The sequence below is a fragment of the Nuphar pumila genome, chromosome 9 (assembly GCF_984573655.1).
Source record: "Nuphar pumila chromosome 9, dmNupPumi1.hap1.1, whole genome shotgun sequence".
NCBI classification, from domain to species: domain Eukaryota; kingdom Viridiplantae; phylum Streptophyta; class Magnoliopsida; order Nymphaeales; family Nymphaeaceae; genus Nuphar; species Nuphar pumila.
In genome coordinates, this window is record NC_143257.1 from 127,547,060 (window position 1) to 127,569,762 (window position 22,703).

A 22,703-nucleotide genomic window follows, 5' to 3' on the forward strand; every position below is an offset into this window, starting at 1 on the left:
GGATGCTCCGCAAATCTTGCTGCGTTTGGTAAAAGATGGTTTGCTTTCGAATTTTTGTTTGTTGTTTGACTTATAATGGGAGAGAGAATTTAGTGAGGATGAGGAGAGCCGGAGACGTCCTAATGGAACTTTGGGCGAAGGTAGGTCCTTCGCATTTATCATGTGTGGGGTGGGTCTGCATGCTCATTATTGCATTGTGGGGCAATATGGGCCTGTTCTATAAGACATATTTGGACCAATATGACATTGGATTAATTAATTTTCAACTACTTGGAGTAGATGTTTGGGGACCAAGGATAAAAACCAAGTTTTTGATCCAAGTCTGCATGAATCTAGCGGGTATGCTGATTTTAGTTTGCACAAGTCTAGTCTGGAAGTGGTGATGTTTTTTCTCATTGGGACAACAGTTTTAAACTGCAATTTATCAGCCATGAAATTCTCAAGTCTTTCATTTTTTCTGGTTATTCTCAGAGAAACCTTGATGAAACATAAATATACTTAAAAAAATTTAAATATAAAAAAGAATAACAAATAAAATGTGGTTAAAAATATATATATATATATATACACACACACCTTGTTATGAAGTCGTAATGTACTCGTTTTAGATGATAAAATTGAGATACCATGAAGACGATGTGATTTTATTGGCAATCCTCACGACCTCCAATAGGTTCAGCCCATGATTCGTTCTAGGCAACGACCCGGCCCAATGAATTCATTAGGTATTCATTTGCTTGATGCCATAGCTCTTGGATCAGTCATGGATCTTCCACGGGTCCGGGCCAGGTCCTCTCAGCCTCTCGCTGGGTCTTAGCTTGGGGTGGGGGCCCCACCAGGGAATCGCACCCAGAATATCATTGTCCGGACGGAAGCGGTCAGGTTTTTGGGGCTGCGGGGCTCCAAGTCAAAGGAAGTCTCTTTTATTTTATTTCAGTTTTTACTTTCTTTGCTTTTGTTTAATCTCCGAGGAAAAAGAAGAAGAAGGGTCTCAAAAGTCAAGACTCTCAACAAGATTCTTTTTTTATTTTTGTTTTTAATTTAAAAAAAAATAAAGAGCAAAGAGAAGAGGAAAGTGTTGACACTGGCATTTTCTATTGGAGACTTTATTTTTGAGTAGTCCTTATCTTTTCGATTTCTTTATTTGTTTGCGTTGTATAATTAAGACGCAGGGATTTGGCTCTCTTTCTCCCTCCCTCCTTTCTATCTGATGCCGTAATCCCTCTCCCTTCTTCTTTCCTCTCTTCTTTTATCTTCTTCTGTTGTTAGACTCAACAGTCGAAATAAAAAAGACAGAGCATAGTCATTGCTCTATCTGTTATCATTTCAATCGGTTCGTTCCTCATCTATTCCTTCTTTCTTTCTTTTCTTTATTTTTTCTCCGTTTGTCTCGAGTATAATCTCATTTTTAGTTCATTTTAGTGGCCTAATTCTTAAAATTGGATTTTTTGGGAGTTTCTCTTCGTTCTTCTCATTCTTGGATTAAGGGCTTTTGATCTTCCGATCCGTCGTCCGGGGAATCTTCGTTGTATGGTAACTCTTTTCAAGATAACCGACAAAATTCTTCAGTTTCCGCTTCGATCGAACTTTCCGGTCGCTGAAATTCGTTGATGATTTTTTTTTGTCTCGCAATTGGGTAAAAAATCTCACTTTTAGTTTGATGAAAGACACATCTGGGAGGAGATTCCTTCTCCTCTGTTGATGCGCTCTGTAGGAGAAGAACTCCATTTGGTTGTCCGATCGAGCAAACTGAAGTTGAGGGTGCTCTCGGATGGGGAATACGTGTGTTGGACCGAGCCTTACGAAAAATGACTTCTTTCAGACTGTCTCTGCGGCCGCCACCGGCCGGTACAGCCTATGGAGGACGAAGACGCCAGAGCAGATTTCCGAAGATCCTCCGGCAGAGGACCCAGCACAATCGAAAACCACCGAGCCGCCTCCCGTTCAAGATAAGCCTCCTTCGCCCATGAAAATGGCAGAGGAGGCCCAGAAACCATCTTCAGCGTCTGAAGTAAAGAGGCAACTCAGTATTCGCAATTGCGTTCTGGGGAGGAAGACGGAGAATTTGAAGGATTTCTATAGTTTGGGGAGGAAGCTCGGGCAGGGTCAATTCGGGACTACGTATCTTTGCGTAGAGAAGGCCACGGGGAAGGAGTATGCGTGCAAATCTATTGCAAAGAGGAAGTTGACGTCTGAGGAGGATGTCGAGGACGTGAGGAGGGAAATTCAGATAATGCACCATCTTGCTGGTTACCCCAACGTGATATCCATCATGGGCGCGTACGAGGACGCCGTCGCAGTTCATGTGGTGATGGAACTGTGTGGTGGGGGAGAGCTTTTTGATAGGATCATTGCGAGGGGGCATTACACAGAGAGGAAGGCAGCTGATCTTGCAAGAGTTATCGTCGGTATTGTGGAAGCATGCCATTCTTTAGGGGTCATGCATCGGGATCTAAAGCCCGAAAATTTCCTTTTCGTTGATCAAAGAGAGGAGTCGCCTCTCAAGACAATTGATTTTGGATTGTCTATATTCTTTAAACCAGGTATATATTTTCTACTGAACTCCCTTTTCTTGCTCGTATAGTCGGATTCTCATACCTTCCTTTTCAGATTCTCTTCCCACACAGAGTCTTTCTTTTTTACTATCATATAGTTGCAATATATCCTCATTTACATAGATTTTTCCTTGTTGGAATCTCTGCCATCTTCCTTCTACGTATAGCTGTCGGATTGGCGGACTTTTATACATATGAATCCATCTGAGAATGGATACATGCACAAAGCTTATCGTATCGGGCACAAAATAAGACACGTAAAAAATAGTGTTTTTTCAATAAAAAAATCCAAAACTTCCAAAAAATCAGGAAAATTCAAGAAAAATCCTAAAAAATTATAACACATGAAACAATGCTGAATTGCACAAGATACAAATGTAGAATTACATATTAAGCATTCATGATAAGGCATCGTTAAAGATCAAATAATAATGCATGCATATCTCACAATAACAATGCAAAATATGAAATATCATGCAATTAAGAACATGTCACAAGACTCATAGTTTCATAATACATAAACAAAAACAAAATAACCAAGTTTGTGAATACTTAATTTTTACATAACCAAGTTTTTCTAAAATATAAACAAAAACAAATGTATATGATTTCAATCATCATCATCTTCCTCTTTTGCTTCTTCTTCTTCTCCTCCTTGTTCATCATCCACATTCACATCCTCCCCAATATATGTGGGTTATTTATCTCTTACCTCCTGGGCTCCTTTCACGTTGATCCACTGAATATCCTCTTCATTTAAAATGCTTGGTTCTTCTTGAACCCATGCATTTAACACATTAAAATATTCTAACCTGATAGGATCGAATTACTCCTTATGCCTCCTTGATGATACCTTCTCAATTTGCCTAAAAAGATGACATGAAAAAATTAAAATTAGTTGGGTTTTGTATGAAATTAAAAAAACTTTAAATAAACACATCGCTAAATAAACTTGATAATTTTATATACTTCTTCCTTAGCCACAAGTTGTAGTGGACGTATACGAGGTCATCGAACCTTTTATGCTCTAATCTATTTCTTATTTTTGTATGAATTTTCTCAAAGACACTAGTTTTTTTCACATCCACTTGCACTACGTGTTTGACTAAGAATGCAAATGACAAAAACTCTCAAATATGAAACATCACTCCCAAAACTAGTCCACCACATGTCTAAAAATAATAAAAAAAATAAAATGAGAAAACAATAATAGGTATAAAACATCATAAATAAATAACAAAATAAAATTAAAATAAACAAAATAAATTACTTGGAAGCTATGTCACATGGGTGCGGGTACGGGTGCAACACGGGTGCGGAGCAATTTCAAAAATTTTGGACACGGAGACACGGCTATATATATGTATATATATTTTTAAATATATATATATAACAATAATAAGACTCGGTCAAAGTTGTGCCCATTAGGGGACACGACTATATATATATATATATATATATAAAAGATTGATTTTTTTTAGTTTTTATATATCTTTTGCCTTAAAAAATAGACAAAAATAGACTCAGTCAAAGTTGACCGCGTCCAAAATGTGGATGGACTCAGCCCCGGTGTGTTGACCGAGTCTGATACTTGGTTGACCGTGTCCGCCCCGTGTCCGAAGCTGCACCCGTGTCGGGGCGTGTCGACGCGGGTGCATCGACCTTATAGCCGAGTCTGTGTGACTTAGCCTGAAAGCATTATGGAACGGTTCTGCACTGTTGCAGGTCTCCTCAAATCACATTGCATTGTCATACATATTTATTTCTTCATGAATTTCATCTTGGGTGAAATGATCAGGGATCAACCTCTCGATGCAATCTAAAAAATTTCTTGTTCACTTTAAATGTGAGGGAATATCTAAATGCAAGATTCAAATTCAAATAATATGCTATAACATGAAGATGTTGATGAAGCTGCCAATCCACCTATGATCAATGATGCACCATATAGGTTTGTAGTTTTTTCTTCCCTTTTAAATTATCTCTAACGACCTCTTTTTCCTTATCTATGGCCTCATAGAGATAACCCATAGCTTACCTGTCTTCACTATCAACCAATCTAAGTACTTTCACCAAATGTATGATGATTTTCAACCACTTCATGCGAGAGTCTCAAAATTCACTTTTAAATACATTATCCACAATTTTATGACTTTTCTTTTGTTGCATTGAGATGTGCATTTCACTCATCTAATGAAAACATTTTTTTAAGTGCAGTTCTATTCTTTACTAGACTTTACACTAACAAAAAGTTCGTAGCAAATCTAGTAACTGAACTACGAATCAACTCAATTTCTCATCAAGCTCAAAATCCATGCATGATCGTAAATAAACTTTGTAATTTTTTGGCAACATCCAACTATTTGTTATATCTCATCCATGTTGTTGATGTCCTCAGGCATGAGGTCTATACAGTGGGCATTACATGGGGTCTAAAAGAATGTCCCATAAATTTCTGTCAATTCTTTACCTACTTTTCTAGAATTTTCTGCATTATCAATTATAAATTAAACTATATTTTCAGGCTTCACCTCTTACAGAACCTCATCAAACACCCTGAGCAACACATCTATTGTCTTGGGCGTATTAGACAAATCTATAGATTTTAAAAACATAGTTTCTTTCGGGCAATGGACAAAGAAATTTATCAAGGTCCTTGTCTTTCTGTTAGTCCACTCATCTGCCGTGATGCTGCACTTGGTTTCCTTCCATGATTGTGTCATCTCATCACAATATGCCTTCAGTTCACTCATATTAACATTTAGAATTTTTTTTCTCAAATCATGAAAGAAAGGCATTTTATATCCAGGTCCGACATTGGTTATGGCATCTGCCATGGTCTGAAAATGAAATAAATTTGCCATATTGAAAGGAATGCAGACATCATAAAACCATTTTTCAACTGTGACATTTGTGCTTTTTTTTCTCAAAGTGGTAAGAAATTGGTGGCCTTGTCATTTCACGGCCTCCGGCAAATTTCTTGACGTACATGAGGCAATATTGTGATGTGTTACAGCCAAATGATGCTTCAACCGAGAGATACCACCAGAGAAAGTATTATGGCAAAACTTTCACTCGATTTTCAATGGCAAAACTTTCACTCGATTTTCAATTGGTTCCCATTCATTACATGAGTGCCCTATTATCATGCCGGGTCATTTAATGCCATCTTCCTTCAAAAAAACTCAATAAGAAGCAACAAATATATATTTTTTTACCTTAACCCACTTCTCTTGAGTGAAAAAAATGGTGGAAATTCCAACTTACTTGAGCTAACCGCAAAAGCCCTATCCTTTGCATATGGATCGGCCCCCAATTCGCTCTCATAGCTCTTAGGGTGCGTGAGTTTCCCTTTAATGACCTCTACACAAATGAGGAAGTTGACCCTCAAGAGGTTTTTAAAACCCCAAAAATAAAAAATATGATTCAGCACTTTTAAAAGTGTGTCGAAGTATCGTACGATACAACATGTACGATATGGTATGATACATGACTATATCATACGATACATCTTATACAGATATGATACACACTCGTACCATGATATGAGTGTGTATCATTTCAAAAAACATAATATTTATGATACGTATTGTACTGTATCGTACGATGCGGTGTGATACTTGCAACACTGCATGGTACTGAATTAACTTCTTTCATTCTTTCCTAAGGTAACTATCATCATGGATTTCCATTTTCACTCAATTTTCTGCTTGAAGGTGATTGTTTAGGGTTTTATCATGTAGTACTTGTTCCTACTTTGTCCTGGGCTTTCGTCATTTTTTATTATTGACTGGTAGAAGATCTATCCCACCAATAGGTACTGGTCAGCCATTTGCATGATCAAACTCAAATGACGAAATCCAATTGTTAGTTTATATAAAACTAATGTTCTTCTGCTAAGGTTTAAATGTGTGAAATTTTAGGGTTCATGTTTCGCATGGTGCTTATCAGACCCCAGGCAATGACAATCAACTTCAAGAATTGGCCAAGAAAAGAACAAAAAATTCTTATACATTAGCCCAATGGATCAGACTACATGGCTTGCTCCTGGTTGGAGAGCTGTCATTGAGATCTCACATTGTGAAGGGCTATATCCTTATGATTGGGCATGCTTTTCTTATTGTCTCCAAACAATATGTGATAAAAGAAATTTTCATATGGGATCTTTAACTCATCTACTACTCTGTGGGAGAATTTTTATACAAATTCCATCTCAGATCATAGTATGACAAGCCTCCAGTGATATATTTTTACTGGAAAACATTTTCTTGATCAGGGCTCTCTTATGGGACTTGAGAGATGATCTAAATCCATCCAACCATGGGGCTTTTGCCCACATATATTCTGGCTTTGTCTGCTTACCCGTGTATTATCAAGTTCTTCATTAGCAAGGTCAATCTCAAATTCTCAACTAATTTCTTTGTCTTGCAGTTGTGCTGGAGATTCGAAAGATGTCTGTTCTTTCTTTGTTGTGTATAGTTGAAGTGATGGGTTTATTGTTCTCACTTGTTTTCCTTAACCTTTAGACACTCAAAACAGCTCACCTACCAATGTTATATACTCTTAAGCTGGATTTTCTTAAAAGACTTGAGAGTCAGGTTCCAACTTAATATAAGCATAATTGATGTATTGCTTGGGAAGAATATCCACCACAGATTGGCATTCAAAACATATAAATAATACAATAGAGTTACAATTCTAGCTTGTCATCCCTTTAAAAAGCATCCTTATGCATATAGCCTGATACTATGCATGGGAAACTGTTCCTTTCCTACAGGAGAAACATTCACTGATGTGGTTGGAAGCCCTTATTACGTTGCGCCCGAAGTGCTTCAAAAACATTATGGACCAGAGGCGGATGTTTGGAGTGCAGGTGTCATCATTTACATTTTGTTATGTGGAGTTCCTCCATTCTGGGCTGGTGAGAATCTTGGGTATTCTTTTTCCTTCTGATATTTTGTTTGTAAGATGCTCTTTTTCCTTCTTTTTTTACAGAAATTAGCTGCTTAATTCTTTTGTTACATGATTTCTGTTGCAGAAACCGAACAGGGAATATTTGAACAGGTTTTGCATGGTGAACTTGATTTTTCAATGGATCCTTGGCCTACAATCTCGGTCGAGGCAAAAGATTTGATAAAAAAAATGCTTGTTAGGAATTCTAAAAGGCGGGTGACGGCCCATGAAGTCTTGTGTACGTTGCATTCTTTGGCAGTCTATTCTTTCTATATATCAATGCTGCTATTTTTTTTATTGAAAACATCCCTTGTTATTTTTGAGGTACAAATTTATATCCTATTACCTACACAATGAAGTACTTTCTCAAAGAAGAAAGAAAAATGAACAAAATTTCCTGCTACTTTAAAGCGGCCAATTCACAATTTTCTTTGCAAGCCAGTTTTGAAAATTGATTAGCAACAGGGAATCAATCATTGATGTTTACAAGCACATGTACTATTGCAAACAATTGTAAATAGGTGCAGCAAGCTGATTCCATGTTTGATTGAAACTGAAGTTTCATTTTTAAACAAGGATGTTCTTTAAATTTCACCCTTCTCATATTTTTGAATTTGAGCCCTTGCTACATTTCCTGAATGTTGCAAAAGAGCCTGCTATTATTGATTTACATAGCCTTCTACTGGATTAGAATAAGGATACACTTGCCTGGTTAGTATTTCCAAAGATGTATATCAGATTTATTTTACTCCTTTTGTTATGGAATTTTACTTTCTTCTCATAAGGGTTTCAAGCATTGTGCTCCAAGTGTACTGAGTTTTTTCTAGAAATTTTTGTGAAAAACCAGAATATGCAAAATATTTCTGATAGTCAGTTGAGTGAAACCCTTTCCTCTTAGCAAGTCGATGTTTATGGTTTCCTTTCAGGTCACCCGTGGGTTCAGGTTGATGGTGTTGCCCCCGATAAGCCTCTTGATTCTGCAGTTCTGACCCGTTTGAAACAATTCTCTGCTATGAATAAGCTCAAGAAAATGGCTTTGAGAGTAAGTTTCACCGTAACCATTCAAGATATTTTCTCAATGTCGTGGCATGAATGCTGATGTGTGGGAAGAATGTATTTGTATCATATGAATATCATTAAGAGGTTTTATCATGTGAATGAGTACCCATGGTCGTTGTCCCTATGAACAAGATATGAGCTTCATCAACTATTTTTTTCTGTTTGATTAATTATCAACTATTTGAAACTACTGCATTTTTTTTAATTTTTTCTAGTTGTGTGATATTTTGCATTCTTTTAAACTTCTATTTGTATAATTAAAAAATGTGATGCTCACTGTAGGTCATTGCTGAAAGTCTATCCGAAGAAGAGATCGCTGGGCTGAAAGAAATGTTCAAGATGATAGATACTGATGACAGTGGATCTATCACCTTTGAGGAACTCCAGGCGGGTTTGAAAAGGGTTGGTGCTAATTTGACGGAGTCTGAAATCCATGCCCTAATGGAAGCAGTAAGTATCTACCTTGCAAGTTGTGTACAAAAACTTTTGTTCAATTGACAAATTTGTTCTCCAGAATTACTATTTTTTTTTCTTTCATTTCCTCTAGTTTCCAGCATGTTTGAAGATTTATGAAAATGTATATTTTGCTTCTAACACATCAAATGCTTAGGTTAGATGCACAACCCCTGCCATGGTTTCAAATTTATCTTTGGGCCTCTAGGATGGGAAAGTAGAGCTCCACATCTTTTTCACCTGAAAAATTACTTGTCTCATAAGTAGAAATCTTGCTGTTCATTATTTTAGACCAGGGAAGCATCAGTTAACTAAAACATAGTTCTCTTTTTTCTTTTTCTCGTCTCCTATTCTAAGCTATGAAAGGTCAACAACAGCCCGTTTTTGTTGCATTATCTTCTACATGTGGTTAACCTGGGACTTAAGAATACTCTTTGCAATTCTGATGTGGCCAATATGCTCAACATTTGCATGAAGAGTACGGAGCTGCATCATTTAGTTCTTTGGCTAATATACTTGTTCACATCATGATCTGGCAGGCAGATGTGGACAACAGTGGGACCATTGATTATGGAGAGTTTATAGCTGCAACCCTTCATTTAAACAAAGCCCAGCGGGAAGATCATCTATTTGCAGCTTTCTCATACTTTGACAAAGATGGGAGTGGATACATCACACAGGATGAACTTCAACAGGCCTGTGAAGAATTTGGTATAGAAGATGTACGCCTAGAAGAAATGATCCATGAAGTGGATCAGGATAATGTGAGTTTCATCTCTATGAAATGAATGATCCTTTCCTTTTTATCCTGTAGGTGAAAAGCCCTCTTTCTTTCTGCAAGATTCTTTTGCATGATTACATTTCAACAAAAATGGTTTTCACTATCTGCTACTACATTGTCAATTTTAGTATCTGCCTGTCATGGATCAAATAGAGGCTTATTGCTTGTGTGACACTTCTTTATCATATAAACTAATTCTTTTTACACAATTTCTCAGGATGGACGTATAGATTATAATGAGTTTGTAGCAATGATGCAGAAAGGTAATCCAGTTTTTGGTAAGAAAGGCCTGCAGAACAATTTCAGCATTGGCTTTAGAGAGGCACTAAAACTTGGATGACTATAGTTGGATATTTGAATTTTTTTCATCTTCTTGGAGAATCAAAGTTGCATACAGGTTGTAAATATTTGCCTGACTCGTGAGGAAGTCACTCAATGGGATGTTGGTGTTTGTAGGCATCCGAAGATATAGCTCTTGATTCGTTGTAGCTTCTGCCTGTTGTATTTGTTATTGAAGGTTTTGTGGTTGTCTTTGAATTGAGATGGTTACTAGGTTTTGGTTGTACATGTAGTAGTCTGTTGTATAAAACACTTCAACTGTCTCCTGCATCATTAATAGTTCATACCAGAGTTTCTTCTCAGAATTCCCGGAAGTACATCACTGAATTTTTTGTTCTCTTGTAAAGCACTTTTTGTTTTTTCTTGCATGTTATTGGTGGGTTGGCAATCTACCGTTGTTTTTCTCCCACTAGATTACCTTCTGATGATTAGTTGATGATTGAAGTATGTCATCTTTTACCTAAACAAGAAAAGTTTGAAGACCTGCCATTTTACACTTTTCAGTCTTTTCAGATTTCTCATTTTTGAATGAACAAGGTTGATCACAGGGCTGATACTCTGCTATCATATAAATGGAAAATTTGACTCTCTTTCAAGTAGGAAAATGATTCCCCAAAGGAGTTTGGTGTAGTGGGATGGGACCCCATGGCCACCCCTAGGGAAAAGCAGGTTAAGAGCGGGTAGTGTTTATTGAGACGGGATCAATTCAGAGCGAGCTCCGAGCTTCCTTGTAAGTGAAAAGATTGTAGTATGGGATGCTAATTACAGGGTAATACCAACTGAAAACAACGAAGAATTTTGTCGGCCTGCGAGCGTTGGGTCTCTTTGCAAATCTATTTTTACACAAGCAAATTATTTCTCATAGTATTGAGATGGTAGGTCAAGAAGATGTCATTTTGGTAGGTTGTCAACACCTGGGCTCTTCTCAGGACACGGATGTTTGGTTAGGACGACCATAATTGGTTTCCTAGGATTAGTGGACATCACATCGTGGTCCTCGGGTGAGAGCAAGACACCCAGCCTATGCAACAAGTCATCACCAGAGTCCAAAATCCCATCTCTATCACCCACACCAAGCATTTTCAACTGCTACAGATTAGCCCACCAATGGACAATGGTGCTAGCCACCAACTAGCAACCCATCATTCTGTCTCAGGTACGGTGATTTTACAGGATTAGATGATGACACGATCCATGGAAAATCAGCAATTCCGCATGCAGTTATCAAGATTGTCAATTTTTGTAGAAACATCAGAGGTTTGGAAATTATACAAGGTTTAAGCAACAAATCCGATGCCTCTTTCCCACCATCTTCCTTCTAAAAGGCGAGTAACGACTCCTGTGAACACCATTAGTCTTCACATTAACTTCATTGGAGTTGTCTGAGTCTGGCTTGTCTAACCTGTTAGCAACATTTGCAGCCACATCACCACGGGGACTTCTTCCTGCCTCTGCCTCTGGTATGCCCTCAAGATTTGGCGGCATTGATGTGTCTGTTTCCACTTGTAGATGTCTGCCATTGGTAAATCAGTAGATCACGAAATCAAAATTGCATCTGTCCAAGTTTTTTTGTTAGAATCTCCTAATGAATTGTGTCTACTTTATCCCATGAAAGAGATTGTTATGACAAATTTTACAAGGAACTGTGACGAACATTTCAGCAAATTTCCAATCATAGTATTTTTATCAGATGAACAACTACTGATATCACCATGGGAAAATGTTTTATTAGCTAGTAATAGCTAAAGAGTTCGGATTTGCTATCTGAGCAGCGAACATCTATTGCTCTGCTCAAAGAATACCTAGAACAAGAATCGGTGATTGGACTATCATTTTGGCTTTGGTTGAATGGTTTTACCCTTTTTTAATATTTATGCTGAACTGAAAATACAACAACAACAACAACTACGCCTTCATCCCAAAACAATTGGGGTCGGCGATATGAACCAACAAAGAAAATCATTCCGGGTCTTCCACATGAATCCTTCTCCTGCAATCATTTCTATCCAATGCCATGTCCTCGGTGAGGTTCAAAGCATTCATATCCTTTCCTATCATCTCCATCCAAGTCTTCCTAGGCCTACCCCGACCTCTTTTAACTAATATATTTTTCCATTTCTCCATCCTTCTAACTGAAGCACCATTAGGCCTTCGCCGAATATGTCCAAACCACCGTAAACGATTCTCTCTCATCTTATTTTCAATAGGTGCAACTGATAATATGATATTTTAATTAAAAAGGTCCATAGTTTTGAAAGTCCAGTCGCACAACTTGAGAATTGCTGAGTCTCATTCACCAGGTTTACCCCATATAATTAACTTTTGTCTTACTATTCCAAGTAGGCACAGACGGTTCAGGCATGGGCTTGATCAAAGACCACAGGTACACATTTTAATTGGTCAACTGGTCAAAGACTTGCTCAACCGGGTCAGCTTGCCTGCACTCTGTTGATGACAGCTAGACTGTTTTAACTCGGTGAAGCTTACACCTTCACCGAGATTGTTTTTAACTTTGGTCAAGCCTTTGATTGGAAAACTCTGTTCATGACACAACCATACCACTGAGACATGGAGTTTACTCATTTTACTCGCATAGTTTAGACAAAAAGACTCGGTTTACAAAGACTTTCAAGACTTGACCGAGTCAACCGAATACTGATGGACATGATCCAACTGTAAACCACAATGTATACAAGCCAGCCGTGCCCTGATTTGACCAGATTTTGATTCGGGACAGGTTGTATCTGAACTTGGTGAGCCCTTTTAAATGTAAACAGAAGATGATAATGCAAATCCATTATACTCTTAACTGTGCCTTTATTCGTTGTTGGAAGGTAATTGATTTGGTGATCAATTCATCAATTGTGATGCCAAGTTTAAAATGAGACCATACTTACCTCATATTACTATAAATCATGTTAGCTTCGTTGGCATGCACCTCCACTTCTTCTGGTTCAGATCCATTTGTTCTATCAGAAGATAATTTCTCATGAGAAGCTGTCAAACAGTTTTCAGACGCCATCATAAAACTTACAACCTATATTAATCATCCAACCTTGTATTAGATGTCACCAACTTAGCCAAAGCACCATTCACTTGGACTGGGGATGGAAAAGTACGGGCATGCTCACGAACAATAGAAATTGCATTGTCCAGCATCTCCAAAGCTAGTTCAACTTCGGGACTAACTACCCCTTTCTCCTTGCTATTGCCTTCTGATGTAGATGGGGATGTCAAAGATGATTCTACCACTTGCACATCATCTTTCTCAATCTCAGCGACATGTATTTCATTTATCCTAGGAAATGTTTCAATGCCAACCGCTTGTTCATCATTTATTCCACTCACACGTTCACTTCTGGAATGATCTGCAATATCCACCGACCCTCCAAGCTGCGTCGGACCTTTGCGAATTCTAACATACATTGGTCCCTCCTCCAAGACCTTGTCAAAATCTTTGTCACCTTTAGCTGCTGAAGCAACAGCCTACACAAGCCATCCATTGCATTTATGTTAGCCAATGATACCAAAGAGGTCGGCAGTTTGTGATTTTGACATCTCTGATGCAACTAACTAGCAGCAATATACAGGGAAAATGCAATTTTCAGAATTCCACTACTAGACCAATCAAAAGAGTATACATCATCCATGATTTCAGGTTGATTCAGCAGGATTAAAGGGCACAATGCACAAAATGGTAACTATGAAAATGATAAACATATTCAACTTTAACAAGTCAAGATACGATCAACACCTTACAAAAGTGATTTACACATCGATGAAATCATGACCTACAACTTCCAGGTTGTTATTCCATATGGGTGATAAAGTCAAAACATTTAATAATATAAAATTATGGAATTATATGGAAATACAAGATGAAGTATATATGCATGTGCACGGTACGATTTATTTCAAGAAATATGCAGAAAATATTTTTTAATTTTTGATAAATTAAGGCAGAAAGATTCATCACACCAAATGAGGACTTCATACAATAGTTGTCAATGCTCAGCTATTGTCATGTCGGATTGTCACATTCTTAATTAATCATGTGGGAAATAGTTAATAGAAATAGGCCTGGCAGACCACACCTATTCAGGAGTGATGGTGATGAAACTTTTAAAATATAAAATATATATAATAATAATATTCATATTATTATTATTATATGTTTATGTAATTTTATTTTTATTTTTCTGTATTTTTTTGCTATTTTCTTTTTAGCTTTTTGAGAGTCTAGTTCTAATAGAACTAGACTTACATTATTAGTTAAGTTTCACTTGGAACTTAACTAATAATGTAACCGTTGGACTAGTCCAATGGTTACATTTATAACTGTTGGACTAGTCCAACGGTTACAAGGAGAGCTCCTTAAGAGCTCTCCTCTCCCACTTGTATATAAAGGGGTGCATCCCCTCTTGTATCTTATTCCAATGCTTCTTAAGCATTTAGTGTTTCATATCAATAAAGAATAATTTTATTTCTTCTTTTGTTTTTCATTATACCCCTTTTAAGGGTTATGCTTTAGTGTCTTTTTAGACACCTTCTCGGGCGGATCTAAGTTCATGTTTGGAAGATCCTCATTTCCTTTCATGGTATCAGAGCGAGGTTCATCCTACATCGTGAAGATTTCTTACCTCGTTTTTGTCCCAAGCTTGCAAAGATGTTTTATCACCTTGGTTGGGGTTTTTAAAGCCTCTTTTGAAGGAGAGAAAAGAAAGACCCGTTGCATCAAAATATTGTGTTTGCTTTCTCTTACCCTTTCTTTCTTTATTTATTTTTCTCATTGTTTTATCACCTTTATAAAAGATGGATGATCAAGATAAAATCACCATCATACCTATGAAGCTAAACAACACAAATTATGTAACGTGTGCTTCAATAATGAAGCACCACATATGGGGAAAAGGGTTGTGGGGCATAGTAGTGTAAAAGTATCTCCAACAAGCTACGAGGATTAAGATTACAATATTTTTGGAAATAAATACGTGCACATAAGCACAACAAGAACTCTTGAGACACTTATGAACAAAAACACAATACAAACTCACAAATGCACAAATGCATACACGAGAATCATAAGCATTAAGAAAATAAGCTTGGGCAATAATCCCAAAGCCTTGAGAATACACAAGGGGAGAGCCCCTTTAAATAGAAGAGGTGGAGGACTTGGAGGGGCTCCACTTCTAGTCTTGGAGCCCCTCCAACGGTCACAAATGTGACCGTTGGAAGGGGCCCAACGACTAGATAGTGGCCCCCTCCAAGGTACATCCTACCTTTTACAAAATGAAATAAAATAATAAATTAAAAAGAAAAAGAAAAACAATAATTACAAAACATATTTCAAAAAGAATATGTGTAAAAAGACTAAACTACCCCTACAATACGAAAATATATATATTTGATATATATAATAAGTAGATACATATACATATATATTAATATATGTATATGTATTACCTTATATATATGTATTACCTTATATATCAAATATATATATATATATATATATATATATATATATTAGATTACATGGTTGATTACATAATTTAACACCCCCCCTCAAACTTAGAACAGGATGACTGAGAGTTTGCTAAGGAGGAAGTTGAAGCGCGGAGCACACAAAGCTTTAGTGAAAAATCTGCCAACTGATATTCTGACGTGACATATGGAAGGTCAATGACTCATTTGAGATAGCCTCACGAACATAGTGACGGTCCATTTCGATGTGTTTAGTCCGCTCATGAAAAGTGTGATTCACAATGTAAATTACATTTTTGTTGTCACAGCACAGCTTAGTGGGCCCTTCTATTGTGATCCCATGTCTTCTAGCAACTGATGAATCCATACAATTTTCATGGTAGTAGTCGCCATGGCACGATATTCAGCTTCAATCGAGGATAGAGAAACTTTTTGTTGCTTCTTACATCTCCACGATATCAATGAGTCTCCTAAGAACACATAAAAACTAGTGGTGGAGTGACGGTTATTTGGATCACCTGCCCAATCAGAGTTAGTATAAGCAATTAATTTTAAATCAGAAGAAGATGACAGAAAAACTATCTTGTTTAGAGTATCCTTTATGTATCTTACGACTCGCAAGATGGCACTCATGTGGAGTGATGTTGGTGCATGTTGAAATTGACTTGAAGTATGGACTGCATGAGAGATATCGGGTCTGGTGATACTCAGATACATCAATGATCCGACAAGCTGTCTATAGGGAGTGGGGTCCGAAAGGGAAACACCATCATCAATCTTCATTTTAGCTCCTACTATAACAGAAGTTTCACAAACCTTTTCATCTGTAATACCTGACCTGTCAATGATCTCAGAAGCAAGCTTAGTTTGAGATAAGAAATACCCTCTATGAGAGTATACAACTTCAATACCCAAAAAATAAGTCAGAAAACCCAAATCAGACATTTCAAACTTATTCTTTAAAATTAATTTTATGCGCTTAACCCCTTTAGAGTCACTACCAGTTATGAGCATATCATCCACATACAATAGTAAGATGATAATTCCTGCATTGATTTTTCTAACAAACAAAGCAGTACCAGTAAAACAGGATGAAAAACCATTTTCTATCATTACGGAATTGAATCTATCATACCAAGCTTTGAAGGTTTGTTTCAAACCATAAAGTGCTTTTCGAAAGCGAAACACCTTTCCTTTAGGATTCTCCATTCCAGGAGAAGCATCCATATACACTTCTTCATTTAGATCTCCGTTTAGAAATACATTCTTAACATCCATTTGATAGATGCTCCACTTGTTGATTGAGGCAACAGTTATAAGACATCGGACAATGACGATTCGAGCCACCGGGGCAAAGGTCTCTTCATAATTAGTCTCATATTCTTGACTATACCCTCTTGCAACCAGACGGGCCTTATATCTCTTGAGGAACCCATCACTCTTAGTATTAACCTTAAATACTCATCTACACCCTATTGCTTTCTTATTTTTAGGAAGGTCTTGAATTTCCCATGTCTTGGCTCTTCTTAGAGCTTCGAGTTCATTATCCATTGCGGCTATCCATTCGGGACATTCCTGTGCTTCCTCGAAGTTTCTAGGTTCTATGTAAGAATGAATGTCGCTTAGACAGGCTCTATGTTTAGGTGAAAAAGATTCATATGAGATGAACCTAGAAGGAGTTTTTCTGTCTTTCGGTCCTACGAAGGTTCTCCTCACTTTGAAGAGCAGTTCTACTAGTATCATCATATCTCTCAAGAGCACTTCTGAAGGTATTTCTATCTCTATGAGTATAGGTGATGGGATCTCTAGGAGGTTCCTCATCGACATGTTGATGAAATAGAGAGGACACAGGCTGGTTTCCCTGGTTTCATTATCACTTGAGTCATTCTGATTTGACTCATCATCACTAGTATCATCTCCCTCATTTAAAAAATCAAGGTCAAGGAAGGCATGATTTTTGAGGCACTTGAAAATGAAGATACGCACGATCCTCCTTCTTCAAAGAGGCTCTGATACCATGTAAAAGTATCTCCAACAAGCTACGAGGATCAAGATTACAATATTCTTGGAAATAAATATGTGCACATAAGCACAACAAGAACTCTTGAGACACATGTGCACAATACAAACTCACAAATGCATATACAAGAATCATAAGCATTAAGAAAATAAGCTTGGGCAATAATCCCAAAGCCTTGAGAATACACAAGGGGGAGAGCCCCTTTAAATAGAGGAGGTGGAGGCTTTGGAGGGGCTCCACTTCTAGTCGTTGGAGCTCCTCCAACGGTCACAAATGTGACCGTTGGAAAGGGCCCAACGACTAGATAGTGGGCCCCTCCAAGGTACATCCTACCTTTTACAAAATAAAATAAAAGAATAAATTTAAAAAAAATAAAAACAATAATTATAAAACATATTCCAAAAAGAATATGTGTAAAAAGACTAAACTACCCCTATAATACGAATATATATATATATATATATTATAGATTACATAATTTAACAAGTAGATGGTTCCGATTCGGAACCTAAACTTATTCTCACCAAAATAGAAGGTGATAAAGAAGTCCCCTTGACCGAAGGAAAAAAAGCAAAGCCTTAACCAACTATGAAAAGAGTTGAAAAGAAAGAAGAATAGGGCATACTAAAATTATGTCATGGCTAATCAATAGCGCTGACATAAAGAAATGTTCTAGCCTTGCCAAGTTTGAGCATGACGATAAGGCATGGGAATATATCAAAAATATGTATTCCCTAAAAGATATTGCACATGTGTGCAATCTTCAAGAAAGGGTTAGATCAATGACCAAGGTGACAAAACTATACGAGAATACTATAATGAATTATCCGAACTTTGGGGTGAATTGGCTATTCTAGAGCCAAAATGGCATTGTCCAGAAGATATTGAGCTCCGACAAAAACAACTTGATATGGAGCATTTTTATCAATTTTTGTAAACGGCCTAAGACCGGAATTCGAGTCAACGAAATCGACTCTCCTTCATCGAGGAAATTTTTTCTCTATTGTCGACACTATAGAGGAATTAACTATGGAGGAAAACAGAATCAAGAAATATACTCCAAAGGCTGAAGATGATTCTGTTCTTGTTGTATCCAGACCAGGGAATCATATACGATCAAATAGACCACCCCATTTTAACCGCCAAGGTGGTGATTATGACAAGAAAAAGGTTATCTGCCATCATTGTCGTGAATCGGGACACTACAGACCTCAGTGTCCTAAGCTTAAGGAACTTAGAGAAAAGAGAGTTGCGATTGCTGGATCGGAGCCCAAAAATCAAGATGCACCTGTCTCTATGGCCCAGCTAATGGAGATTCTCCAATCTCTCATCAAAGGAGCTTCATCCTCATCAGAAACTTTGACTGGGGCAACTGCTTCATCTTTTTCCGATCCAGGTAACTTCCCTTGGCTTCTTGACTCTGTTGCTTCATTTCATATAACCCAAATGATAAAAGTTTATCCGAATGTATTAAAAATAAAACAAGTGTGTCAAAAGTTTTTACAACTGATGAAACTTTTCTTGAAATAGAAGGAATAGGAAATTTTGAAAAAATCCATAAAATTGAGAATTTTTGTGTTCCAGAAGTAAGATTTATTCCCAAACTAATTTTAAATCTATTATTTGTTTCTCAAATATCTGACCATGGTTGTAATATTTCATTTTCTTATCATGATTGCTGGGTACAGGATCGTCAGTCAGGAAAGCTGATTAAGGAAGGCCATAGAGGAGGACTCTATTACATGAATTTTTTTAAAATGCCAAAGAAAGCTTTTTGTTATAACATTTAGAAAAATAAGTTGGAGTTGTGGCACAAAAGACTTGATTATCCTCATATAGCCCAATTACAACATTTTCCAAATCTAGGAAAATTTTGTAATTCTGAAACATTACTTGTAAAGATTGTATTCTTGGCAAAATGAAATGATTACCATTTCAAAATAGAACTTTTGTCTCTTCAAGACCACTTGAATTAGTTCACTCGGATGTTTGGGGTCCTACACCAATAATTTCTAAAGGAGGATTTGCTTATTATGTTATCTTTGTCGATGATTATTAGAGACATACATGGATTTACTTTCTAAAACATAAGTTTGAAGTATTTTCATACTTTCAAACATTTCATAATATAGTTAAAAACAAGTTTCAAAATGATATTTTCATCTTTCGCACAGATCAGGGGGAGAATTTTTGTCCACAGATTTTAAAAATTACCTTAGCATGGCATTACACATCAAAGGTCTTGTCCATGTACACCCCAACAAAATGGGTTGGCGGAAAGAAAACATCATCATATTATGAAAACCACTAGGACTCTATTAATAGCAAATCAAGTCCCAAAAGATTTATGAGCAGAAGCTGCCTTGACTGCCACCTGTCTGATTAATCAAATGCCTTCTTTACAAAATATAACACCGATAAAAAACTTGTGAACCTTTCTCCAAATTACTCTAGACTGAGAGTATTTAGATGCAAATGTTTCATATTTATGGACAAAAATGATGAACTTTCTCTCTGTGTGATTCCTTGTGCCTTTTTAGGATATCCTGAAAATAAAAAAGGATATAGGTGTTTTGACTTCAAAAATAATAAGTTATATGTATCAAGAAATTTTTTTTTTCTAGAAAAAGAGAGCTTTTTTTATTTTAAAAAACCAAAGAAAGTCACAGAGTACTCCTTTTTGTTAGATTTAACATCAAAATCTGATGAATATGATCATGACTATAACTTTGATGATGATCAAGGTATTATTGACCTTGATTACAATGTTGACAATGAAGTTCATAAAGATGTATACAATATTCAAGACGACGAGAGCCTAATCCTTCATGTGCACTTGAAAGATATTCTGAAATTCCAACCAGAAGGTCATCCCGAGTCTCAAGGCCTCCAAGAAAATTTATGTCATACGAATCTTTCTCTCTCACATACATGGCAGTTATTGCATTAATTCACTCATATGAAAAACCATCTTCATACTATCAAGCAAAGAATGATGTCAAATGGGTAGAAGCCATGAAAACTGAGTTAGATGCACTTGAAAAAGCTTCTACATGGTCTATTCGAGACCTTTCACTTGGGAAGAAACCTATAGGATGTTGATGGGTTTACAAGGTTAAAACTAGGAGTGATGGTACTCTTGAAAAATATAAAGCCCGTCTTGTGGCCAAAGGTTATGCCCAAGAATATGGCATTGACTACGAAGAAACCTTTGCCCCTGTTGCTCGTATGACAACAGTCAGAATCTTAATTGCCTTAGCTTCCATAAAAAAATGATCCATATTTCAGATGGACGTAAAAAATGCATTTCTAAATGAAAACCTAGTTAAAGAAGTGTACATGGAAGCCCCTCCCGGTCTCAATATTCCTATGGGTAAAATCCTTCGCCTGAAAAAAGCAATTTATGGCCTTAAGCAAGCACCCAAAGCGTGATATGACAGGTTTAGTCATGTTATGATTGATATTGGTTTTCACTTCTGCTTGACTGACACTGCTTTGTTTATTAAGAGTTCTGATGCAAGGATCATTGTGCTTCTTCTATACGTGGATGATATGATCATCATTGGAAGTGATAAACAGGGAGTTGAAAACATCAAAAACCTTCTTAAATCTCATTTTGAAATAACTGATTTAGGTTTATTAAGATATGTCTTAGGTATTGAAGTTGCTTACTCTCCTAGGGGTTATCTATTATCTCAAACTAAATTTAGTTCTGATATTGTTTTTTGGTCTGGCATTACCGATGATAAGAAAGTAAATACTCCAGAAGTTGTCAATGTAAAAATGAAGATTGATGATAGAGAACTCCTTGAAGGCCCTATTCCTTACAGACAGTTAGTCGGAGCTCTTTCCTATCTATCCATTACCAGACTAGACATAGCACATGTTGTGCACACAGCAAGCCAGTTTCAGCATGCTCCCACATCTGTTCATATGGGAGCAGTTTTGCGTATCATCAAATACCTCAAGACCTCTCTTTCGAGAGAGATTTTTTTGTCTTCTACTTCCTCACTTGATTTAATTGCATACATTGATGTTGATTGGGGAGGTGATCCCAACAACCGACACTCAACCACTGGTTTTTGTGTCTTTTTAGGTAAATCTTTGATATCATGGAGATGAAAAAGCAACAGAAGGTCTCTCTCTCGTCCGCAGAAGCCGAATATCGTGTCATGGCAACCACGACCATGGAGGTAGTTTGGATCAGACGCCTGCTTGTTGATATGGGAGCAGAAGCAATACAAGCTTCACGTATGTGGTGCGACAATAAAAGTGTAATCTACGTTGCAAGCAACAGAACATTTCATGAACGCACCAAGCACATTGAAATGGATTGTCACTACGTCAAAGAGGAATATCTACATGGGATAATTGATCTACCATATGTTACCTCAGAATATCAGTTAGCAGACTTATTTACAAAGTCTTTCACTGCTCCCAGATTTCACTTTCTCTTAGACAAACTTTCGCTCATTGTACCGTAAGTTTGAGGAAAAGTGTTAAAATGTAAAATATATATAATAATAATATTCATATTATTATTATATACATATGTAATTTTATTTTTATTTTTTTATGTTTTTTTTGCTATTTTCTTTTTAGCTTTTTGAGAGTCTAGTTCTAATAGAACTAGACTTGCATTACTAGTTAAGTTCCACTTGGAACTTAACTAATAATGTAACTGTTGGACTAGTCCAACGGTTACAAGGAGAGCTCCTTAAGAGCTCTCCTCTCCCACTTGTATATAAAGGATTGCATCCCCTCTTGTATTTTATTCTAATGCTGCTTAAGCATTTTGTGTTTCATATCAATAAAGAATATTTTTATTTCTTTTGTTTCCCATTATACCTTTTTTAAGGGTTATGCTTTAGTGTCTTTTTAGACACCTTCTCGTGTGGATCTAAGTTCGTGTTTGGAAGATCCTCATTTCATTTCAGAAACATGCCAATACTGTTAGAACCAGACTCAGGAATCATGTCCTCTTCTATATTTAGGTTATATCTTTGTTATGACAAAAATACCCCTTATAACAATGGGTATATTACAATACAATAAAAAA

At 36.8% G+C, this 22,703-nt stretch overlaps 2 protein-coding genes across 5 annotated transcripts in view; one reads left to right on the forward strand and one right to left on the reverse strand.

Moving 5' to 3' along the window:
* Window positions 1-793: 793 nt before the first annotated feature.
* On the forward strand, window positions 794-10,442 carry LOC149829400 (calcium-dependent protein kinase 10-like). Its single transcript, XM_090018095.1, has 7 exons — window positions 794-2,543; window positions 7,333-7,476; window positions 7,594-7,746; window positions 8,435-8,550; window positions 8,850-9,017; window positions 9,560-9,784; window positions 10,019-10,442. Exons 1-7 carry the CDS (start codon window positions 1,772-1,774, stop codon window positions 10,139-10,141), a joined length of 1,701 nt encoding a protein of 566 aa, XP_089874221.1. The 5' UTR covers window positions 794-1,771; the 3' UTR covers window positions 10,142-10,442.
* LOC149829401 (uncharacterized) overlaps window positions 2,046-22,703 on the reverse strand; it is a 33,633-nt gene continuing 12,975 nt past the window's right edge. The window contains exons 10-13 of one of the 4 annotated variants that reach the window (XM_090018097.1): window positions 13,196-13,626; window positions 13,038-13,109; window positions 11,543-11,653; window positions 2,046-3,421 (exon numbers count right to left, since the gene is read on the reverse strand). In XM_090018097.1, the coding sequence (XP_089874223.1) occupies window positions 3,382-3,421; window positions 11,543-11,653; window positions 13,038-13,109; window positions 13,196-13,626 (654 nt within the window). In that variant the 3' untranslated portion in view covers window positions 2,046-3,381. Of the gene's footprint in view, window positions 3,422-11,359; window positions 11,480-11,542; window positions 11,696-13,037; window positions 13,110-13,195; window positions 13,627-22,703 lie in introns of those variants that run through there. The other 3 variants (XR_016434452.1, XM_090018096.1, XM_090018098.1) reach the window with 3 other exon arrangements.